Raw genomic sequence first — 21,589 nt, 5'->3', positions numbered from 1 at the left:
ACTCCCTATCACCTCACGCTACCTAGTTTGCTCACCCTGCTTCAGTCAATAAACTGTTTAACTGCTGCTTTGTCTCTGTGTCTGAATCTGGGTTCTAGCATAACTCCTGACAACTACAAATGTTATACAACCTTGTGCTGCATAATAACAAATAAACAACCTTGTAATTATAGACAAGCAACAGTATGTAAAATCTATGAATTAAATACACTGAATTACATCTCTAGCGGCAGCACTGTGAATGAGATGAAGATGAAAATCCCTGAGAGTTGTGGGGTTTCCTTTCTACATTATACCTGGACAGGAATCATCTGATTGTTGCAATGTTTTTAAGATGGTATATGCAGATTTTGTTATTGAAAAAGCCAAAAGGCAGATCTAAACGCATAGCCTACCATCTGACAAATTCAGTAAAATGTTCCTAGCTTAATATATTTGAGTAAACAGGAGAAATAAGGACGTGGACATCCATAATATTTCATATAGGGTATTTATTGAACCATTCAAACAGACATAACAAACATATTTCTCATTTTATAGGCAAAATGCTAACAAACTTCATTAAATAAATATGATAATCTAGGAAATCAGCCTCCTGCTGTATATGTTCTGATAAACCCTATTGCCTGAGAGATAATTAGGATTTGGGTTCAATAAAGTCAGTGTCCAAACATCAAAAAAGTGCAGCATTTCTTTACACCTGGACTGGCTCATGCCATAAAATCCTTGCATTAAAAATCATATTCCAAGATAATTGTCACATTTTCCATGCAAATTGGAGGTATGCAACTACACCCATCCTCCGCTCTGTAAATATTAACAAGTCAGCAGATGGGTCCACAGCTCCAGTCCTCCAGTTACACAACATGAGGATCTGTCACTTATAGCCTGTCTAATTACAGTAAGTGCATAACTTAACATAACAAGGCTTGAATTTAACATTCAATCACTGTTGTAATACAGTAAACATTTATGCATAAAATGTTATAGAAATAGCCTGCAGCAGTTATGGCTATTATCATTGCTGTTATTATTATTACAGACTGCTTTGTCCATGGTCAACTCCTCCTCCATTTATTTTCAAACTGCATATCTGCACGATATTTGTGGTGGTTGAAACAATCGCAGTCCAGACATCCTTTTCCCTCTGCAACTTCCTCCAGCTCCTCCCTGGGGGGGTTTGCAGGCGTTGCTAAGCCAGCAGAGAGATGCAACACCACCAGTACATCCTGAATCAGCCCTGAAATTTTCTTCCAGGCAGCTGTGGTTGGTGAAATTTCAAAAGTCAAAGTTTACCCAGGTTGCATCCTCATCAGATGTCTCAACCACCTCAACTAGCTCTTCGTAACGGTGGGGAGGCAGTGTTTTAACTCCAAGGTCTTCCACATACATTAAACTTCTCACACTGTCACCGAATGTGAGGTCAACCTCACATTTGCTCTTCCAAAGTTGTGATTCACTAATTATCATATTAAACACATAGATAAAATATCGTGCTTTCATTGGACATAGACCCTGATCTTTAAATCCAACATGTTGCTAAATTAGAAAGGACTGGAGCTGCAGTACATCCATTCATTCGTGTCTCCAAGGCATGCTAAGGTGTGCGGCAGCTCTCCATCTCAGTGTCTCTCTGAACCACCGACGGGTAAGTAAGTTGGGTCATGCTGCGCAGGTCGTTCTGACACATTCTCTAGAAAATGTTTGGCAGTGGATTTGGGTTCAGAAATTTCACCTGGAACACGTCTTCAGAGAAAGTAGGTGATGTTCTCAGAAGGAAGGGCACTGTGGATCTTTGAAGGAAAACAGTCTCTGGCAATGAGAAGAAAACTCTTGCTGGCAGGAAAGCCAGCAAGAGTAGCAAGAGTGTAGCGGTGTGGCCTGTTTTTACACTCTACTGAACGAATGGTTGCTTCCTGCTCACTCATTGCTCATCAGTTAATTGTAGTGTAAGAAACTGGAAATCAGGGCAGAGTGGCGTGGAATGGAGCATTTAGTTATGTGTGGTAATAATATTGATCTAGGGAATACAAGTATAGAGAGCGTGGAGGTGTAGGCTACGCAGCCTGCCCTTGTCAACACATTTTTAATAGAACGGGAAGGGGAGAGATTGGTGGCTTTGGCAAAGTGAATGGAAGCAAAAGCTGTGCATGGATCAAGAGTGCAGATAGGGAGGACTATGTCAAGATTCGAGCCACCTGGACCTGAATCTCTGCATCGGGGTGTGAAAGCAGCTGGACCAGTCTGCTGTGGAGCTGGGACGACTCATCTAACATGACCCGGAAGAGGCAATCCTGCTTCCGCCTCAGTTCATCGGCCACCTGGGCAGAGGGCCTCCAGGCCTTTAAGTTTCCTGCAAACGTCAGCAGTCGCAGAAGCACCGCAGGGGCTGTTCGTGCGTCAAACAGCACCACAACAGAAGCTGGTGCCTGTTGGAAAAAGCAAGGGGGAAAAACAACCCAAATCGCAATGAAACTTGGACCGTTGTCACAACTGTTCGACAACAAAAACAAAAATGTTGACGACCTCTTAGCACAGAGCCACACTAATTAACTTGCTATGTATCATATAAAAACATGACTCAGCGAGTATGATCAGATAAATACTGCATTTTCATTCCTTTATTCCTACCTGAGCTTGAACAATGTCATCCATTATATCCGGATTAGATGACAAATTCACAAGGACTTTCAAAGCCTGAACCTGAAACACATATATAGAAGCGCTTAATGCATTCATACAGCATTCACAGCTCTACCGGACTTATCTATTTTACTACAAGAGGTCCAACTTTTCAAATGTTTCTGGTATCAGTGCCTTCTAATCACCATACAAAAACTGTTTAAATAAATATCGTAGCTTTCGACAACTGATTAATGATCATCCACGTGCCACCTGAAAAGATACCAACCTGTAATGCTTCATTGCTCACGACAAGTAGAGAGAGTAAGAGTGTAATCGATTCCTTCAGCAGGTGTTGATGTTTATCTGTGACTGAAAGGTTTGTCAGCAGCCTGAGAGCTCCAAGCTGAAGGTCAGAATTCACGGGTGACATCTCAATCAGCTCTAGCACTTGTGGCACATAAACCTATAAGACAAGATGAATGTGGTTTCTTACCCCCAAGATTTACACGAATAAAAAGATCTCAAACTCAGCGGCAGATGACTCTTTGCTGTACAGTCTACGGCAACATACCTTTATTTGGTCCTGGTTCTGGATGTTCATAGACAGATTATTTAAAGCATTCAGAGTCTGCACTCTGACCTCTGCCTCAGGATCAGAAAGGAAGCCAGCTATGATATGAATCCCTTCAAATTCCCGTATTAGATTCTGGGGGATCAGTGAAAAACAAATAAAGAAAAACTACATTACCTTTCTGAAAAGAGATGTATAAAAATGTATATATATCCAAGTTTGAGTGGGATCACTGATTAACAGGTGCATAACTTTAAATTTTACAATAAAGCAGCCAGTACTAACCTTACTTCCACAAGATTTCAGAGAAAGTATACGTTTACTTTACCTGATTCACAGTGAAGGCAGCAGCATTTCCTAACGTAAGTAGGATCCGACACCTGTCAGATGGATTATTGCTGGTCTGCAGACAAGACAACAGCATATTCAAGTGTTGTGGTTCCAGGTTGCCAGGGGACTGGTGGATGATGTCACCTATGGAGCAAAATAAGCCATTTAACCAAAACTTAAATGTTGTGTTTTTTTCACAGGAGAAGACTCACATTATTTTTTTTTAATCAAAATCTTTATATCAATCCTCACCATATTTAGAGAATGACTGGTTGATTTAAGAAAGTGTTTAGACACAGGACATTTTAAGAAATGATCTTGAAAAATTTGCTTTGCTGGAACAATCGCATAGGTTTAGATGTAGTTTCTGCGAGTATTAGTAAGTAAGTAAACTTTATTTATACATTAGCACCTTTCACCTACAAGAGGCTCACAAAGTGCTTTAAAGTAAAAATTTAACTAAAAACAAAAAAATAACAACAGTACATATACCATAGAATGCCACAGAAATCTGAAGAATACATATTTCTTCAAATTACAATAAAATACCCCAAAGAATATGAGGAAAGCAAAATTTTATTGCTTTTAGCTTGTCTAAAAATATGTGTCTTTAGGTGTTTTCTAAAAGTTTCCACAGAATCCAGGCTCTCAAGGCTAAAGGGAGACCAATCCTTAACCTTGGAGCTTCTACGCAGAAAGCGCAATCACCTCTTGTCTTAAAACGTGTTTTGGGGACAGTAAAAAGGTCTTGGCTTGAAGACCTCAGTGAGCGACTAGAGGTGTGTGCATGTAATAAATCCTATATAAGGGATGTAAGAGGGAGCTTGACCATGAAAGCTCTGTAAGTAATGATTACAATTTTAAAATGCACTGTAAACAACAATCGAAAGCCATTGCAGGGCCTTAAGCACAGGAGTAATGTGTGATCTCCTGCTGATCTTAGTCAAAAGTCTTGCAGCTGCATTTTGTACAACTTGTAGTTGGTCCATAGAAGATTTGTTCAAATAAGTGTACAGTACATTGCAATAATCTAAACGTGATGAAATAAATCTCTTTTTTTAGAAACCACAGATCTAATCTTAGGAATGTTCCTGAGATAGCAAAAACAACAGGAACAAAGCACAGATTTAACATTTCTTATTAAAATTAATACATTGGTCAAAATTGATTTCTTATATCACCGCACTCAGAGGATGATAGGACCCTATTGGCCTGCATGACCTTAGGGGTAATGTTGTCAAAAAAAAAAAAATACCCTCAGTTTAGTAACTTTCTGAGCTCCATGGTTCTTACCTGATGCAATATCAGGTCGTGGACAAACAACATCCAGTCCAGACACTTTGGCCAGCAGGCTCCCCGGCTGTAGAGTGCCTTCACTGGGCTGACTGCTCCTGACACCGGGACTTTCATTGATGGCACTTTTCTTATTTCTCCTGAAGCCTCCCCCGCTGATAAGTTTGTATATACCATAGGAGGCTCCTGCTCCGGCAACTATTCCAAGTAACGCTTTCATGTTGCCGAGCCTGGGAGTAATACTGCCATCACCCATGCTGCTATTGTATGTCCTTAGCTATGTCCGCTAGCTAGCTAGCTAACGTTGGGCTACAGATGCTCTGAAACGTTGTGAGTCAAATCTGTGGACTCACCAGTTAACTAACCCGGCCCCTTAGTCAGCTAGCACCGACGACAACCCATCAACACCAATACAAAGCCCACCCAAACAACTGTTGACAGATTCATTGTTGTGAAACCTGGAGAAGTTTGCTGACAAGCTACAGTTGTCAACAATGTTGTGCTGGTTGTGCTCCGATGTTCCGGGCAGCCATTGTTGCCAGGTTGGACTGACAAAAAGTAACCCAATCAGAGCCCAGGCCCCGTCCAGTTGGCATAAATGTTGCCCAAGTTCTAACAGTAACATGGATGGACATGGATATAATATACCATAACTTATATTCGAGTAAGAAGAAAATTGATGAGTTCTGTCGTGTTCTGTTTTATCAGTATCATGAGGCAAACTCAAAACCACGGTTACAATAACGTTAATGATGACACATTATCATTTATGAGTCATAAATAACAAACGTCTTTTAGTTAATGTTACATAAAAATTTTTGTCCCATATGAACGGATACAAGCTTTTACGCGTTTTTTTCTCATAGACCCCAATAATAATAGTTGGAAAAGGGAAAAGGTTACTTAGCTGTATTAAACAATTAAATTACATTTGGTTTGGGCAAAAATCAGTTATTGCATGTCAAACGCAAAACTGCCCAATCTGGCAACGCGACAGACAGCTATGAGTGGCCGACCAAATCTTTCCCTGGGTGATTATCAAAGCGTTTCTAGATTTATACAGAATCTTAACTTTTAATGTATATTTGGAACACATTTTAAACACTGTTAACATGTGCAATATTGTTAACTTAAAAGCCAGGCCCGTCACACCGTTGACTTTGTACACACTCTTGGTGCAGCGCATTAGTTGTCCGACACTTAACGTTAGTTAGGTTTTACTTGCTTCGTTACCTGGCGACGTTGAAATTACAAATGGTGATGGGAAAATCTACCGGGCAATAAATGGTAATTTAATTAGCATTAGATAGTGGATACTCCATATTTCGCTATCTATTTGACTTAGCAAATGTGTCAAAGACAAGATATGGCTGTAGCAAACGCAAAGCCTGTTCTGAAAAAATGCAAATTGAAATACTGCCACATACAAATATATAAGGTAAGTTTTTTAGTGTAGAAATTAAGTTATGTAAGGCTAACTTAGCGTTACATGTAAAGTTACAGAAATCACGAGTTCTTCAGTAGTTAATACACATTTAGGTTACTTTATTTGATTATTGCTTATTCACTAGACTATTATCACCACTTGAAAACTTTTTCCTGAATGTGAAAAATAATTTCTGTCTTTATTTCACAATAGGCCTTATTGACAGCTTCATGCCTGTCATGTCCCAATGACCCAATACAGTTTCTGAAAAACACTCTCAAGGCTTTCCAGGGACATGATAATCTTCAGGATGTTGACTGGTAGGTAGACCTCCTTTCTTGTGTCTTTCCTTGAGACAGACACTTGGTGGCTCACTTTCTCAAGTTTTATTTTACTGCTGTGTGAGTGGAAGTCATGTTAGGCTACATAATGTGGAGGAGTGAAGATTAAAAATCCATGTCACATCCAATCCACATTCCAACTGTGGACCTTAAAATAAAAGTCACTGAAAAGGTCAGCTTGAATTTAAACTGAAAAGTGTTGTTTGTAAATAGTATTTCTATCACTATGCATGTCCAATTACATAATGTGCTCCTCTAGTTACATTGCCATTCATTGTTCATTTTCTCACATTAACAGATTTTTAGGTGTCCCTTTAAGTACATAAAACAATAATCAAGTACAGTACATAGATTTTCTAGAAGTGACTTTGAAAAGCAACGCCCCCAGGGATCCTAAGCACCAGTGTACTCGGGACTAACATTACAGCCATAATTAATTTTTAGACAGTATCTCTGATGTAAAATATATCGTCTTTGTCAACTTGGATGTATTCATCTTATTATTTATTCATACTATTAAGTAGCATAATGGTTCTGTTAAATCTGTCTGAGTGCCAAATCATTCAAAGATTTGTTTTGATTTTAACTTTCTTTCTTTTCTATTCTTTTTTGAGGCACGAGTTTATTGCTCATGTAGAAGAGCGTACTGCAACAACCTCTCTGACACATAGGACTGTGGACACGGTCTATATGGACCCAGATGACACCATGGTACAGTATGGTTTAGTAGTATACATACTATTAAAAGTCAGGTTAAATCCCAGATTTGTTAGACATATCATTCAGACTCAAATGAAATTAGCTTTAGTGCTATTATATTAATCGCTGTTCCATATACTTTTCTAGCGGTCCTTTTGTCTGTTCGAGAAGGCCTACTCCCATTACAGGAAGCATTTAACAAGCTCTTGCTTCAGGTAGGCCTGCAGTATTGCTGTCACAATCAACAAATCAGGATTTGATTAACTGAAAAGGGAGAAAGGGCAAAAGCTCCATCACCACTTGGGTAGTTAGTGTTTTTCTCGGCCTGCTTGACTAAAGTGTCGCCTAACAAACACTTTTCGCTAAACAAGATTTAAGTTAAAGACAATATTTCTTTGCCATAATCGTACATGGTTCTAAGAAAAATCAAATTGTGCGTGAGTCAGCAGCTTTTCAGTGGAGCTGTTTTCTTACTGAAGTCTCAAGCACTAGCTCTGCACAAAAACCGGTCGGCAAAGTGATGTTTAGGCATAAATGGTTTCTAGATTTTTGGTATATGCATATTTGCCTCCAATGCAATCCCACACCTTTAAAACAGCCTTGTTTACCTCAATACCTTAAGTTCAATTGACTATCAAAAGTTTCTTACTGAAACATCTGGCCACTGCTGTCTTTGAATCTGTGTAATTCATTCAGGATCTCAATTACATAAATCATGTCTCTGGAACTGTATGAGAGTTTGAGATGTGAGAAATGTTTTTAGTTATACTATTCTAATTAATCATAAACTTAAACACTTCATATTCGCAGGCAAAATATTCTAAAGTTTTTCATACCATTTTATCTCTCACTGGGAATAGTGTTGATTCTCCTTTGCGGTTCTTTATATCCTTTAACATTGTGGGATACAGTGTTTCTGTATTTATGTTGCCTCGGATACCATTGGAGTTTACCAGTTTTGCATTCATCCAGCTGATATGTTGTATAACTGGTCTTGGATAGAAACACTTTGCCCCTTACATAGCTGTTTCTGGACTTCACAACATATGTGTTTACAGACGGTGGTGACTTATGGGGGTCTGTTTGAGGAGGAAGCCTTTCTGTGTTGCCACCATTTCTCTGAAAGACACCACTTAAAGTGGTACCAGAAAGTTTGGATGCAGACAGCGGTTTAGGAGGCCAGTAGGCCAAGTTTCCGGGCTCTTTATTCATATTAACTGGACGCTTCCATACTTGAGTCGCTTGTCTGGAAGTGTGTAATAGGCCAGCTCTTGCTGCACCCATATAGCCACCATTTAGAGAAATGTCTCATCTTTGTGGGGTAGAAAATGAGCATTGGGGGTTTCTGGCATTAGATATATCACCAGTTGTAAACCTATCAGAGATTATATTGTTGAATCTAAAGTTCCTGGACATGTCTAAATGGCCAACTAATCCTGATAAGGTTTTCTCTGCTGCTGAGGTTGAAGCCAAGTTAGTTAGAGAGTGGCCTGAGATGAGATGCCACTCTGGGTGTAATCTAAGCCACTAGAAATGGGAATCAGGGTACTCTCAGTCATTTGCTTTGGTTCCTGAATGGCAGAGACTAGATTCTGCTCAGAGGGTGTCTGATTTCTCTTCATCTTTGTAACACTGACTCTGTGGTCTCCAAGATAGCCGTCATGTCTGCTTCAGCCATAAAGAGAGCTGGAAGGTTTCACAGAAAACACCAAATGGAATCTGACTGGCTACTTTGTGTTGAAAACTTGCTACCCAGCATCATGTGGGCTGCTTGTTTGAATTTCCACCTGACCACTACTACTCTGTGGTGAAAGGTTTTCAGAGCTAGAAGAAACCGAACCACTAAATAGTGGCAGGTGGACGTTGGGAGTGTAGTTGATGTCCTTTGATTGATATGCCAGAAATACGCTTGGTTGTGCCAGGTTCTCCCTCAATATTTTCAGCATTCAAATCCGTCTTGTTTTCCATTATTTCCTGTGCGGTTTGAAAAATTTTACTCAATTTCTCAAAACTGGCATAAAAAAGGAGCTTTTCATTTGTTTCTATAAACTGTTTGAAATCTTTGATTGTTGGGAAACCGATGCCCTCCATAGTTTTTGGTTGTGTGTGCTTCCTTGTTAAAAAGGCCAAAGGGATGTTGATAATCAGAACTTTCATGCTCATGCCACAAAAACTTATGTGGTTCATGTCCGAGTCAGGTTTGCTTTGCACCTCTTCACTGAGGCTAGTTACAGAGCTAGCATCCTCGTTGTTTTCACGGTGGCTGGTTCTCTCTGAGGGGAAACAAAGCTCTGATGTCTCAAAGCGTGCATCTCATCCCTTGGACTAACAGAGACATGGTTTGTGTATAAAGATGCTCCAGAATGAAACTGGTTTGAAGTTTGTGGACCACCTGCATGGCTACTGAATTCATCATCCGCAAGAGAGTAGCCATGTGCAATTTTGCATCCTATCAGGGAATAAACCAACATTACATTTAATTCATATGGTTGAATGTGGTTGGGAATAATACAGAAATTCTTACCTTTTTGAGAAGGAAAACATATGCAGCCCCTTAACAACAGAGTGCAAAGCTAATAAACCATAGAAAACAGTAAAGTCAGAAAGTAAAAACGTAACAATCCAGATTTATCCAAAGAATACACCTACAAAGTATTTTATTTACCCAAAAGGAAGCTCCATGGCAGCGAATTTAATCACGGCATCCACCGCCAGCAACAACAGCAGCAGCAGCTGACTGCTGATTAAAACAACCAGCCCAGATAACAATCAGTCGTCCTCTGTCCTTTCTTTAAGAGCAAGGAATGAAAGGAAAAAGAAGGATTTTCAGAATCTGTTTACACTGATTGCAATTAGGTGATTGCAGACAGTTGGTGCTGTGTGAAAATCAACCTAATTAAACAAGCACAGGTGGAGCATTTATTCACAGGGCTGCGTGGTGATGGCTTAAATATCACTGTCCAGCATTCCAGAAATTCATCTGGAAGATGATAACAAATCTGGTCATCTGCCTTTTTCTTCATGTCTTTTTGTAAATCCTTATGTCTGTAAATATGCAGGACACGTACATTGTACAACTAAACTCACACAAAAAGTTAAAGCCCCTGAAATAGATCCACAAAACTATTAATAAAACATCCATAGTAGCAGGACAGAGTGACTCAGATGTAACTCTAAGCTGGAATTTGACCCGTGTGAATAAAAGTCCTGAAGGTTTTCTCTGGATCATTGTTAACAAGTTGCCAAGTTTAGGAGGATATTCTATTTCACCGATTGCCTTTCACTTGTCCTTTGTCAGTGTAGACTTCTGCGTTATTGGCCTTTTGTCCAGTCAATCAATTAAATTATTTCAGTGAAAACATTCAGTGTGGCCAAGAAATGTGTCCAAACTGAAAGTCTTTCAGACAATAATTTCTTCCCCACAGTATACACCCAGTTGTGACTCATTTTGTCCCACGTACCTTTCACTCAAACTCTGAGATTTCACTCTACTTTTACCAGCTAAATTTGTCTTTGGATTCAGTACAGTCCAACTTGTGATTATAATATTGTTGCTATAATTTAGCTTACATGTTATCCTCCGCTTAAAAGAAGCAAACACTTGTTCTGTTAAAATGTAATGAACATTTGAACCCACATTTACATGTCTTTTTAACTTAGTTGCCATTGGGAAACTTGAGAGACTTGTAAATGCCGGCCACCTTAAGCACACTGACTCGTGTCCTGTTGAGTTGGTGCAGGTTTCTGACAGCCTGGGTACCTTTCCACTGAATTAATGATGAGCTGTGTTTGCTGCTGGGGACAGGAATTGGAAGAGGTTCACGACACAGAGTAAGAGAGGTACCATAGAGCTGGCTCTGAAGATGGACATGACAAAGAAGCATTATGAGAGGAAATGCCAACGGGTTGCATTCACCAAATGGTCAAACTGGGTAAAATTACACAAGAAGACACAGGCTGGTAGGTGATTACTAAGTATTTCAGAATGAAAAAGTAATCAAGACTTAAGCAAGATGTCTATGAAGATTCTCAGTCATCCAGGTCATAGTTATCCAACGAAGGTTAAAATCAAGGGCAACTGGACTTGGTTGAAGATACTGGAAGACGTTTCGTCCCTCATCCAAAGGACTTCTTCAGTTCTGACTGACTGGCAGGGAAACTCAGCTATTTAACCTCAGTGGTGTCGTTGGCCCGCATACAGGTAGTCTTAATGACTGTAACGACTGTTGTCACAGCAACAAGGAACACTAACGAACCAGCGGTATCAATGACCCGGGCCAACGACCCCACTGAGGTTAAATAGCTGAGTTTCCCTGCCAGTCAGTCAGAACTGAAGAAGTCCTTTGGATGAGGGACGAAACGTCTTCCAGTGTCTTCAACCAAGTCCAGTTGCCCTTGATTTTAACCTTCGTTGGATAATGAAGACTTAGTTTTGGCTTAACTAATGTGGATAGACTGTTTTTGCAAGCTGTGGCTCTTGTGTTTAGCCAGAGAAAACATGCAGTGTGGTTAAGAAATGTGTCCAAACTGAAAGTCTTTCCTGACAGTCATTTCTTCCCCACAGTATACACCCAGTTGTGTGACTCATTTTGTCCCCCATACATTTCACTCTTAAACTCTGAGACTTGACTCTCTCTTGACTTTACAAGCTAAATTTGTCTTTGGATTCAGTACAGTCCAACTTTGTGATTATAATATTGTTGCCATAATTTAGTCTGCATGTTATCCTCTGCTTAAAAGAAGCAAATACTTGTTCTATTAAAAAGTAATGGACATTTGTAACAATATTTACATTTCTTTTGTTTTTTTAGTTGCCATCGAGAAACTTGAGAGACTTGTAAATGCCAGCCACCTTAAGCGCATCATAGCTGCATGGCGTAATGTTGCAAAGGATTCAAGGAGGACAAAAGAGTACTTTAAGGTATACATTTAATGGAAATTTTAGTAAAAACTAAGTAGAATGAATTCTAGCAATGTTCTACATTTCTTGTGTGTGTGTTTGTACAAATCTTGCAGAGGTTTGAAATGAGGTTTATTGAAATCGGCAAAGTCCACCAGATTGGGGAAAAATGTGACGGACTGTCAGTGCTTCCTAGCAGCCTCTCACTGAAGGTAGTGCCTCTTAAACTTCTTTAAGTAATTACGCCAAGTACTTAGTTAAATTATTTTTGTGCAACACAAGCTGTGATTTAGCCCCAAAAGTAGTAAGTAACATATATTTAAAACAAAGGTATTCTACAACACATCATGTCTTTAATATCATCTTTAACTCTCACAAATCAGAAGCCTAAAGGCTACTAATAAGAAAGATTGCACTTCTTTGCACTGGGCGAAGGCAGAGAGGGCTGGTTCATATATAACAGTGATGCAGACGCTCATTTGTCAAGGAGGCACGAGCATTTGTTTTCATGGTGTTCATGTGAGAGAAGCTGGATAATAATAATGCATGTTTGTGACTGGCTGTTACTGACAGCACAGAAGCGCTCTTCTGGTTTGAAGGATTTTTATTGTGGCAATTTTCTCTGTTATTCGTGTGATTTTTTTTTCTTCAGGTTTTCCATTTTATTTCTAAATAGAACTGATCCACCAGTTGAATAGGCCTGCTGTAGCAGCTTCACTTATCTCTTCTATAAGCAGTCAGGGATGAGATCATATCTGTTACATAAGACTTAAAGTGGACTCTAATGTAAACATTCATTCAATCTCTTTGAGGCCTGTTGATTAATGTCATTATGTTCTAGTGTACCTTTTACCCATTACCACAGAAAGCGTTTATGTTTATGGGACCAGTCTTATAAGATCTGTTGCTGTTTTGTGTTTTTTTGGGTATCGATTATAATTTTTTTGTAGGCCTTATATAATTATTATTTCATACCAGTGGCTCTGTAGTTTATAAATATGCTAAACACTCCCATAAACATCTTTCTGACTCAGCTTGAACTGTCCATTTGAAGCCCCAGTTTGTTTTAGATTCACATTCGCTGGCAAAGGGAGTGCAGTTTGGCTTTAGTTGGTCGGGTGTTTCTGTCCCACACCTCTCCCGATAAATAGAGCTTCTTCAACATGACTATGTTTGGTTAAAATAAAGAGGCTGCTTGTACTCTTACATCCCAGCGCCTTGCAAAGTGGCCGCGGCAGAGGAGTCAGTGAATCCAGAGTGACAGCTGGTTATGTCAGATCAAAACCTAGAGGAGCAAATATTGATCAAGTTGCTATAATCTGTGGTTTAGTTCCTCATAACATTTGGCAAAGAGAAAGGTGTGCTTAAGTATTTAAACTTTTATATGTAAGCCATCGAAATATGTTGCACCAACACTTAAATGTTTAAAAATGTACTTTCTTACTTTCCCCCTTTCACTATTTATACCTTATGACAAAAACATTATGGAAGAATGCTTAAAATGTTGTGGAAAAAATTAATACCATAAACAAATCAGGTATTTGTCAAATAAATAGAGAGGAAATTCTAATGTTCCTGAATAATCAAAAACGTCATGATTGTTTTCTCTGCAGATCTTTCAGTATTTAGAATTGCGAGACTGGCTAAATTGTGCTGAGGTATGTTGCACATGGAAAGGTATCATCCAGTCTGGCCCATTGTGGAGTCAGGTCTGTACTGAGAGATTGCTTCTTGTATTTAATTCGTGGTAAGTTATATTGTAACAGGAGTGTAATGTTCCCTAATGTGTGTCCCTGTTAGATCAACTTCTCTGTGGAGAAAGACTGGATAATAGACAGCACAATGAAGCAGATTCTGCAGAACTACCGCCCTTTTGTGATCCACCTCAACCTGCGTGGTTGCACATCTCTAACATGGTCCAGCTTGAAATGTATCAGTGAGTATTGCACATTCTGTAACCTGATATAATTTTTTTATGTGCACTACACATGTTTCACTTATAATTATTAGTCAAAACAGTTTATAATTCCTATATTTTCGATTTAAAAAAAACAACACTTACAAAACATAAAAGTAAGATGAAAGGTAGATTTGCCATCTGATACAGATATTGAAAGAAAATGCAAGAAGGGAAAACAGATAGCCTTTTTAAAGTCAAATCTTCAGAACAGCCTTATAATCTGGTATTTCTGCGGTGCTCTCAAGTGGCTCGGCTCCAGCTCCTCCTCAATCTCTCCTTGCACTTCCATTGGTGTGTTCCATAGCTCAGGGTTCGTTTGGTCTTGATCTGTTCTGCTGTGCTGTCTGTCTTTTGGACACGCTCTGTTGTAGGAACGCACATACTCCTCCACACTCTCCCCAGTATGTTCAGGAGGAGAGCGACACAGCAGGCCAGAGTGCTTTACCCCTGGGTGCAGACGCAGCCAGTACACAATGTAGTGGATGCTGCAAAAATGCAATCAGTTTTTAATATTTATTTGGATTTGTCCTTTAATAAAAAGGGATCGTAAACATTTGAGCAGAATAACCCACCTATAGTCACACACCCAGGGGTTTCCTCCCAGTTTTAGCCGTGACAGGAAGTAAAGGTCTTCAAGAACCCCGTACTGGACAAAATGCAGGCTGTTGTCGGACAGGTCCAGCTCATGAAGGTGCAGGAGCCCAGACAGGGAAGCTGGGAGAGAGAAGAGGAAGAGATGCATGGGCATAGCATCCATTTGTTTCTTGCTTGTCTCATTATAGTTAGCCTAAATTTAGATAGAGCTGTTGTTGTTCATTATTAACCAAGCCAGTGGTGCAATCAAACCCTGATAGGAATGTGAGGGCTGGTGTTCAGTTTGCGTCTGAATCACTTAAGCACAGTGATCCCTTTATGTCTGTAACCCTCTCTGCTTTCCCCACTATAAATAAAGCCAATACTGTATACACAAAGATGGCAGAATGCCAGCTATCTCTAAAAAGGAAAAATGGGAAACAGAAGGCAGCAGCAGTTGGATAACGTATTCTCAGTCTTATGGCTCTCCATGTGTTATCTATCAGCAGAAGAAAAACACAACTTTGTTTGCGTAGGTTTTCATCCTGGATATTACAGGACATATGAAGCACATACTATAAGATTCACTGATTATGATTGATATGCACGCAGTAATAATAGCACACATACCTGTGTCGATGTGCTCCATGTTGTTATTACTGATGTTAAGGGTTCTGAGGCTCCTCGCTCCTTGGAAATCTCTGGCTCTGAGATGACGGATTGAATTATGGGACAGATCGATATGAACAACATCCTCTGGAATACCTGTGGGCACCTCAGTTAGGCCTAAACATCAAGGGAAATGGGTTACTTAAGGGGTCACTCAAATACATTTGATTATTTTACCTCTGCCAAAAAATATAACTGTGCTGCTTCATTCACATGGTCAGTATTATTATTTTTAAATGAATTAGAATTGTGGATTTTCCATCTCTACAATCCAAATTTGTCAAGCCAAAGACTGCTCTAAGAAATCAGCTTGAGTTTCCACTCAGTACTGCAAGTCTAGTAGCAGACTCTAAAATCCAGGCCTCCTGCCAGAAGGAGTCAGATAGTAGTAACACATTATTTGAATGACTCTATTCTTAGCAAACTTAAAATGATTTTGTATGTTTTACAATGGATTTATTCTGATGTATCAGCCAAACATTGTTTAGTTAATGTTTTCAAAGTTGTTCATAAGGTGACAAATGTCTATAACTTAAAATCAGTCAGAAGTTAAGGAAGCAAGCAATGTAACATTGAACAGAAAACACTGTCTCTTTGCCAGTTCTGTGTCTGGGAATTTGAGAAATTGAAGTTTAGTCATTCCAGTTATGCAGCTGTAACATTTAATCATGAGCATTCGAGCTCTCTGACATAAACCTTCAGAGGTTTTTTTCCCCACCTCTCTTTGCATAAGAAACATGTGTGCTGAATTTCTAAGAACACAGTGTGGCTCGGAACAGGGTACAGTTAATCAAACTGATAAAGTAAAATAAAAGCTGACTGTGAGCTTACCTCGGTTACTGCAGTCCATCCGTATTTGGGGGAAAAGGTAGGTATGGCAAGATGTGGTGGCGTCTGGTTTGGTGCGAATTGGAATGGGCTCTACAGGGAACGTAGTATGTGTTTGGTCACGCTGTGGGTCGCCTGTTGGGTCTGTCTCCTTACAGAGTAACTCGGGGTCAACCTGCTTCAACTTCATGCCTTTCAGCCTGATGGGCTCTGCACACCTGGAAGAGGAAACACCATTAAGTCACGGTGAAATCACATGACTCCTCTGGAATCCGAGCAAATGGATCACACTAAGTCAAAATCTTTTTGAGGAATCACTCACCTGGCATGATTTCCTAGAATACGGTTGCTTGGGACCTGCAGAGTGCGTATGAGACTCTCCATTGGGCAGAGACAATTCCAGGGATTATCATATAGACGTAGGTATTGAAGGTTTGGCATGGGGATGAGGGCCTCCTCGCTAAGTGTTCCCAGGAGGTTGTGCTGCAGCAGCAGGGTTGTAAGGCGTGTCAGGCCCTGGAAGGCCTCTTCCTCCACTCGAGAGATCTGATTCTGCTGCAAATCCAGACTAGTTAAGCTCTCATATCCAAAGAAGGCCCCATCACGAAGTACTTTGATGCGATTGCGGGCTAGAAGGAGGTGCTTGGGTTCTTTGGACCAGGTCTGTGAGCTGGGAATGGAGGTGAAGCGTCGGTCCTGACAGTCTACAAAGACGTCTCCAGAATCTGTCGACTCTGAGCAGTCAGGTGCTACACGCCTGGAGGGGCCTGATCTGCTGTGACGCCCGACACCTCTCGCCCTGATCGTTTTCAAACACAAAAAATTTAATTCATGGCTCGTCACAGTCTACAAATCATCATTAGAGTAGGGGGGAAATGGATTGAGCAAATTAGACCCAAGAGTGAGTCCATACCTGTCCCCTGTGAGTTTGTTTCTCGCTCCTCTGAGGCCTTTGCCCTTCCCCTGTCTTTTCATCTCGGTGGACTGGATCAGGAGGAGGAGCAGGGGGGCTAAGAGGAGAGAGGAGGTCACACGCATCCTGAGCCCTGCAGGGATTGTCTTTTCAGTAAGAAGAGCTGGAACCAAAGCAAGAGTTTGGGATTAGCGTCTTGTGTGGGACGAAAACAAGCTTGGACACAGAAGCAATGGGTCAAAGGTGAACAGTGTTTTTGTTGATGGAACACAGCTGCTGCTATGCCCCGAGAAATAAGTGAGAGGTAGTACATTATGTAAGAGATAGGAGCCGTGCAGAAATACAGCTTTGAAAGAAGCCAGACTACTATGACGCTTCCTGTTGTCCCTTACAAAATGTCAGATATTTAATACACAATGTACAAATAACAAGTAATTCTTTACTCATTTTCTCTGCATTCTGTTTTCTTAGGTGAATGCAGAAATCTCCAGGAGCTCAATGTGTCAGAGTGTTTTAATGTTACAGTAAGTAAAACGTTGTTAAGACTAATGATATATGGATGTACGATGTATAGATTATAGCAAAATTCTTAATCTACAAGAACATACACCATCTTCATATCACTTTTTACACTGTTTACTAAAGTTTAATGACAAGTGATGGTTCATAATGTTAAATATTGTTAAAGCCCTCTCCTATATTAAATCAGTGTCCATTTGAAAAGGTACTTTATCTAAGATTACACTATATTTTTCTGTTAAGTTCTCACATTTGACATAAAATTGATTCTATTTCATGAAAACAAAGAAGTTATTTTTTTTGCTAATGAACTGTTGATTGTGATATGACACTGTTCCATATACTTTAATAACAAGTGCCGGGCTGAGAGAACTTAATAAGGTAACATTTTAATTTCTGCTCTTCAACAGGATGTGATGGTTCAGAGAATTGTCGAGGGCTGTCCCTGCCTGCTATACTTGAACCTTTCTTGCACACCTGTAACAAACAAAACTCTAAGAGAGCTGTCCAGGTAAACCTCCAGTTGTAAAAAACCACCGTGTGACTAGATTTGTGCTCTAAACTCTGGTCCAACTCACTCAAACCTCCTAACTTTTTTCTTTTTTTCTGGCCTGCTGCCGCTTAGTTCCCAGAATTATCACACACACAATCACAAATCTATCATCTATGCAATCACAGACTGTGTGATTGCATAGATGATAAATTTCTGATTAGCTCTCCCCCTCGTGATTAGTTGTATTATGCAAAATGTTTTCAGAAAATATTCCACATTTACCATGCAAGAATATATACTTTTAATTCAAAATGTTGCTCTTTTTCATGACGATGCTTCCTTGCAGATTATTCACTCAAATTTACACATTTTCATTTGTAAAATAATAGAACAACCAACTATAATCTACACAAAGCTTAAACACAAATTATTTGTCGTCCATTTCTTATAATAACTAATCTAACTATTTATTTCGAACAGGAACTGCCTCAACCTTCAATACCTAAGTCTTGCCTACTGCTACAAATTTACAGATAAAGGGTTTATGTACCTGACCACAGGGAAGGGCTGCCACAATCTCTTCCACCTCAACCTGTCCGGCTGCACTCAGGTCAGTTTGTATGCTCCTCTCAGTTTGTAGTCTCTCCACTCAGTTTCACCTGCAAACAGGACACAGCTTTTTGCTCCTTTGAATATTCAGTGTTCAGTCCGCAGTGGTTAATCCAGTCAGTCTTTCTGTTTGCACGTATCTCCTCTTGTTTCTGGCTGTACGCTGGTGACTGTTTGCACTCAGTCAGAGCAAATGAAAGACGGTCTGAAGGAAAAGGAGAGTAAAAGGCAGCTGGGGCCACGTGGAGGGTTGGCTTTATACTACCAACTCTGGCCCACCCATTCACCATGTATATGCTCCACAACGTAACACACATGCACCGCAACATAAAACGCGTTTTCTTCTGGGAATGTACATTGGTTCCAGATGTATGGTTTTACTTTATGGCGCCCTAAAAATTTGAGGAGCATGAAAAACTGCATCCAGGAGAAGGATTCAGATTCCAAAGTTCCTCTCTCTTCTCCTAGATGACAGTAAATGGGTTCCTGTACATTTCTGCCGGATGTCCTTCACTCAAGGAGATTGTGATCAACGACATGCCTACGCTGTCAGATAGCTGTGTCTTGGTAAGTTTGTTTATTTCTAACACATCAGCCCAGCTCCGCCATGTTCAACAAAGACAGAGAAAATTAGAAAAGAATTTGCTTTGTCAACTGTCACACACCCATAACCCCTCGCTGCAGAGAGTTTCGAGTCTTAATCTTCTCTGACAGGCACTCACATCCCGATGTCGCTGTCTGTCTGCCATTTCTCTGCTGGATGCTCCTCATCTTTCCGACGTCGCCTTCAAAGCCATCGCCAAAATCGCCAAACTGAAGACTTTTAGCACAGAGGGTGAGATCATTTTGTATTCTGCCGCATACACATGAAAAGACAGACGAAATTCTATTTCAGTCACTCTGTCTGTTCTACAACCCATGTCCACTTTAGGTAACAACCAGCTAACAGACATTAGCTGGAAGGCGCTGTGCCACAGCTCACAAGGCCTCCGCAGACTCCACGCAGCAGAATGCCCCAGAATGACCGACGCCAGCCTCAAATCTGTGGCCGGCCTTAAGAACCTGCAATACCTGGACATCTCACTTTGTAACAAGTGTGTGTGTGTTTGTCGCTGCTGTAGTTTTCAATTGTGTGCTACATTGCATGACGTAATGGGTTTACTGTTTGTATTTCAGGGTGAGTGATGTTGGGATACAGTGCTTGACTGAAGGATCCTCGTCCACCAAACTGAGAGAGCTGAATATCAGTCACTGCATTCACATCACTGACATATCCATTATGAGGATTGCACAAAGGTATATGACTTCACACACACATATCCATATCTCATTGTGGTCTGTTAAATAGTGTCACAGCAGCTCTTTTTGGTTTGTGTGTGTGCACAATTTATCAGGTTGTGTAAACTGTACCATCTCAACTTGAGTTATTGTGAGAGACTGACAGACAAGAGTTTGGACTGGCTGAGTGGCAGCTCCATCTGCTCTCTTGACCTCAGCGGTTGCAACATCCAGGATCAGGTATTGTTTGGACGTTGGCTCTTGCTTTCACAAATTCCTGAAAAAAAAAGATGACTGGCCCTGGAGGTGAAGTCTGTAACTTGGTATTTGTATTTTTAGGGGCTGGCAGCCCTCCAGGGAAATTGCTTGAAGAAGATAACACTTGCTGAGTGTGTCTATGTCACAGACATTGGCATAGAGGTACAAATCTTGCTAGTATTTCGACATGTGGCATTTTTATAGAACAGTTTACAAATTTTGAGTCCAAGTGTACTTCCTTTTCCACTGTGTGCTAGCAGGAAATAAACTTGTACCCAAATTCTTTCTTGGAAAAGCAATTCCAAAGGAAAGATAATTGTCACAGGTGTTGTTTCACTTGCTGTTACAGGCTACTAACAGATGTAAACAGAGGAAGGCATCTATGTCTTCTTGTAGATTCCCCATTTCCTTTATTTCCTCTCAGTTCACATTTCATCCCACATATTTCTCTCATCTCCTTTGATCCTCACGAGGGCAGAAGCTGTGCAAGAATGTGACGAATCTGGAACATGTTGATGTGTCTCACTGTGTAGCTCTGTCAGACCCGGCCATCAGAGCCATTTCATTTAACTGCAGAGGTCTGCTCACACTACGGATGTCAGGTTGTCCCAAGGTATTCACACTCTTCTAAAGCCTTTAATGTTCTCCAGCTAAAGCTGATAGTGATCCCCATTGTCATTTCATGCCACATGTTTTCTATTTTCTTCTGCTCTGCCTCAGATGACAGATATGGCAGTGCAGTATCTGACAAGTGGATCTCAGTACCTGCGAGAACTCGATGTGAGTGGCTGCGTTCTTCTCACAGATCGCACTCTCCGACACTTAGAGAGGATCTGTCCTCCGCTCTGCTCCATCAGGATGGCCTGCTGCAGCAGCATCTCCAAGTAAGACACACTTAGAAGAACACTGCAAAGTTACAGTCCTGAACGATAACTTTTAATGAGTGTTTGTTCCCTTAGGGTGGTCGCCCTAAAGCTTCAGCCACGTGTGGAGTTCTGGGAACACAGCAATGACGACCCTCCGTGCTGGTTTGGAAATAACGTGTACCAAACACAAGCGATGACAAGAGCAGCAAGTACTGAGAGGATATAAACGGATGTCAGTAATGATTGTGTAAATATCAAGATCACAAAATCACGTCAACCATCATTGTTGGGGTACTATTTTAAAACATAAATTGTGTTGTTAAATTTGATAAATTGTGTATGGTGCTCGCATCGGGTACTACTGAGACTTCATTGCCCTCTTCAGAGAAGACTCTGACTGCAACATGCGTCTTTGTAAAGAGAGAAACGGACAGAAAA

At 40.4% G+C, this 21,589-nt stretch overlaps 4 protein-coding genes and 1 long non-coding RNA gene across 12 annotated transcripts in view; 2 read left to right on the top strand and 3 right to left on the bottom strand.

Annotated features, from left to right (window-relative positions):
• The window catches only part of LOC123961427 (zona pellucida sperm-binding protein 3-like), a gene marked incomplete in the record, with an annotated part of 791,580 nt that overhangs the window by 229,903 nt on the left and 540,088 nt on the right, over positions 1-21,589 (top strand).
• Positions 477-5,726, bottom strand: armc10 (armadillo repeat containing 10). Its single transcript, XM_046036849.1, has 6 exons — positions 4,820-5,726; positions 3,525-3,670; positions 3,197-3,331; positions 2,912-3,088; positions 2,632-2,703; positions 477-2,429 (listed from the first exon to the last, which is right to left on the bottom strand). The coding sequence occupies exons 1-6, from the start codon at positions 5,073-5,075 to the stop codon at positions 2,178-2,180; spliced, it is 1,038 nt and encodes a 345-aa protein (XP_045892805.1). The 5' UTR covers positions 5,076-5,726; the 3' UTR covers positions 477-2,177.
• Positions 5,886-21,589, top strand: part of fbxl13 (F-box and leucine-rich repeat protein 13) — a 15,979-nt gene continuing 275 nt past the window's right edge. The window contains exons 1-21 of one of the 7 annotated variants that reach the window (XM_046036817.1): positions 5,886-6,257; positions 6,459-6,565; positions 7,201-7,297; positions 7,433-7,500; positions 11,091-11,245; positions 12,097-12,206; positions 12,302-12,397; positions 13,799-13,894; positions 13,986-14,121; positions 17,600-17,652; positions 18,058-18,158; positions 18,621-18,750; positions 19,218-19,316; positions 19,464-19,584; positions 19,681-19,843; positions 19,926-20,045; positions 20,144-20,267; positions 20,367-20,447; positions 20,764-20,898; positions 21,006-21,169; positions 21,245-21,383. In XM_046036817.1, the coding sequence (XP_045892773.1) occupies positions 6,168-6,257; positions 6,459-6,565; positions 7,201-7,297; positions 7,433-7,500; positions 11,091-11,245; positions 12,097-12,206; positions 12,302-12,397; positions 13,799-13,894; positions 13,986-14,121; positions 17,600-17,652; positions 18,058-18,158; positions 18,621-18,750; positions 19,218-19,316; positions 19,464-19,584; positions 19,681-19,843; positions 19,926-20,045; positions 20,144-20,267; positions 20,367-20,447; positions 20,764-20,898; positions 21,006-21,169; positions 21,245-21,377 (2,379 nt within the window). In that variant the 5' untranslated portion in view covers positions 5,886-6,167 and the 3' untranslated portion in view covers positions 21,378-21,383. Of the gene's footprint in view, positions 6,258-6,458; positions 6,566-7,200; positions 7,298-7,432; positions 7,501-11,090; positions 11,246-12,096; positions 12,207-12,301; positions 12,398-13,798; positions 13,895-13,985; positions 14,122-17,599; positions 17,653-18,057; positions 18,159-18,620; positions 18,751-19,217; positions 19,317-19,463; positions 19,585-19,680; positions 19,844-19,925; positions 20,046-20,143; positions 20,268-20,366; positions 20,448-20,758; positions 20,899-21,005; positions 21,170-21,244; positions 21,487-21,589 lie in introns of those variants that run through there. The other 6 variants (XM_046036816.1, XM_046036818.1, XM_046036815.1 and 3 more) reach the window with 6 other exon arrangements.
• On the bottom strand, positions 6,388-10,058 carry LOC123961457. 2 transcript variants are annotated; one of them, XR_006822736.1, is made up of 3 exons: positions 9,951-10,058; positions 9,810-9,838; positions 6,388-9,734 (listed from the first exon to the last, which is right to left on the bottom strand). It is a non-coding gene; the product is annotated as an uncharacterized LOC123961457 (long non-coding RNA). The 2 variants fall into 2 exon arrangements; XR_006822737.1 differs by having other exon boundaries at positions 9,810-9,858; positions 9,951-9,984.
• LOC123961431 (leucine-rich repeat-containing protein 17-like) lies at positions 12,198-18,953 on the bottom strand. Its single transcript, XM_046036830.1, has 7 exons — positions 18,691-18,953; positions 17,129-17,291; positions 16,538-17,014; positions 16,219-16,433; positions 15,349-15,504; positions 14,718-14,859; positions 12,198-14,630 (listed from the first exon to the last, which is right to left on the bottom strand). Exons 2-7 carry the CDS (start codon positions 17,251-17,253, stop codon positions 14,348-14,350), a joined length of 1,398 nt encoding a protein of 465 aa, XP_045892786.1. The 5' UTR covers positions 17,254-17,291; positions 18,691-18,953; the 3' UTR covers positions 12,198-14,347.

This window comes from Micropterus dolomieu, linkage group LG22 (genome assembly GCF_021292245.1).
Source record: "Micropterus dolomieu isolate WLL.071019.BEF.003 ecotype Adirondacks linkage group LG22, ASM2129224v1, whole genome shotgun sequence".
Classification (NCBI taxonomy): domain Eukaryota; kingdom Metazoa; phylum Chordata; class Actinopteri; order Centrarchiformes; family Centrarchidae; genus Micropterus; species Micropterus dolomieu.
This window is presented reverse-complemented; position numbering and strand designations above follow the sequence as displayed.

What these genes read in the sequence shown, in the direction of transcription:
- armc10 (XM_046036849.1), bottom strand. Translation starts at nt 5,075, where the DNA reads ATGGGTGATGGCAGTATTACTCCCAGGCTCGGCAACATGAAAGCGTTA. An exon ending in CTGCCTTCACTGTGAATCAG is followed by an intron (nt 3,332 to 3,524) that starts GTAAAGTAAACG and finishes CTGATCCCCCAG; the next exon opens with AATCTAATACGGGAATTTGA. An exon ending in TGAGCAATGAAGCATTACAG is followed by an intron (nt 2,704 to 2,911) that starts GTTGGTATCTTT and finishes TATGTGTTTCAG; the next exon opens with GTTCAGGCTTTGAAAGTCCT.
- LOC123961431 (XM_046036830.1), bottom strand. Translation starts at nt 17,253, where the DNA reads ATGCGTGTGACCTCCTCTCTCCTCTTAGCCCCCCTGCTCCTCCTCCTG. An exon ending in AACAAACTCACAGGGGACAG is followed by an intron (nt 17,015 to 17,128) that starts GTATGGACTCAC and finishes GAAAACGATCAG; the next exon opens with GGCGAGAGGTGTCGGGCGTC. An exon ending in ATTCTAGGAAATCATGCCAG is followed by an intron (nt 16,434 to 16,537) that starts GTGAGTGATTCC and finishes TTCCTCTTCCAG; the next exon opens with GTGTGCAGAGCCCATCAGGC.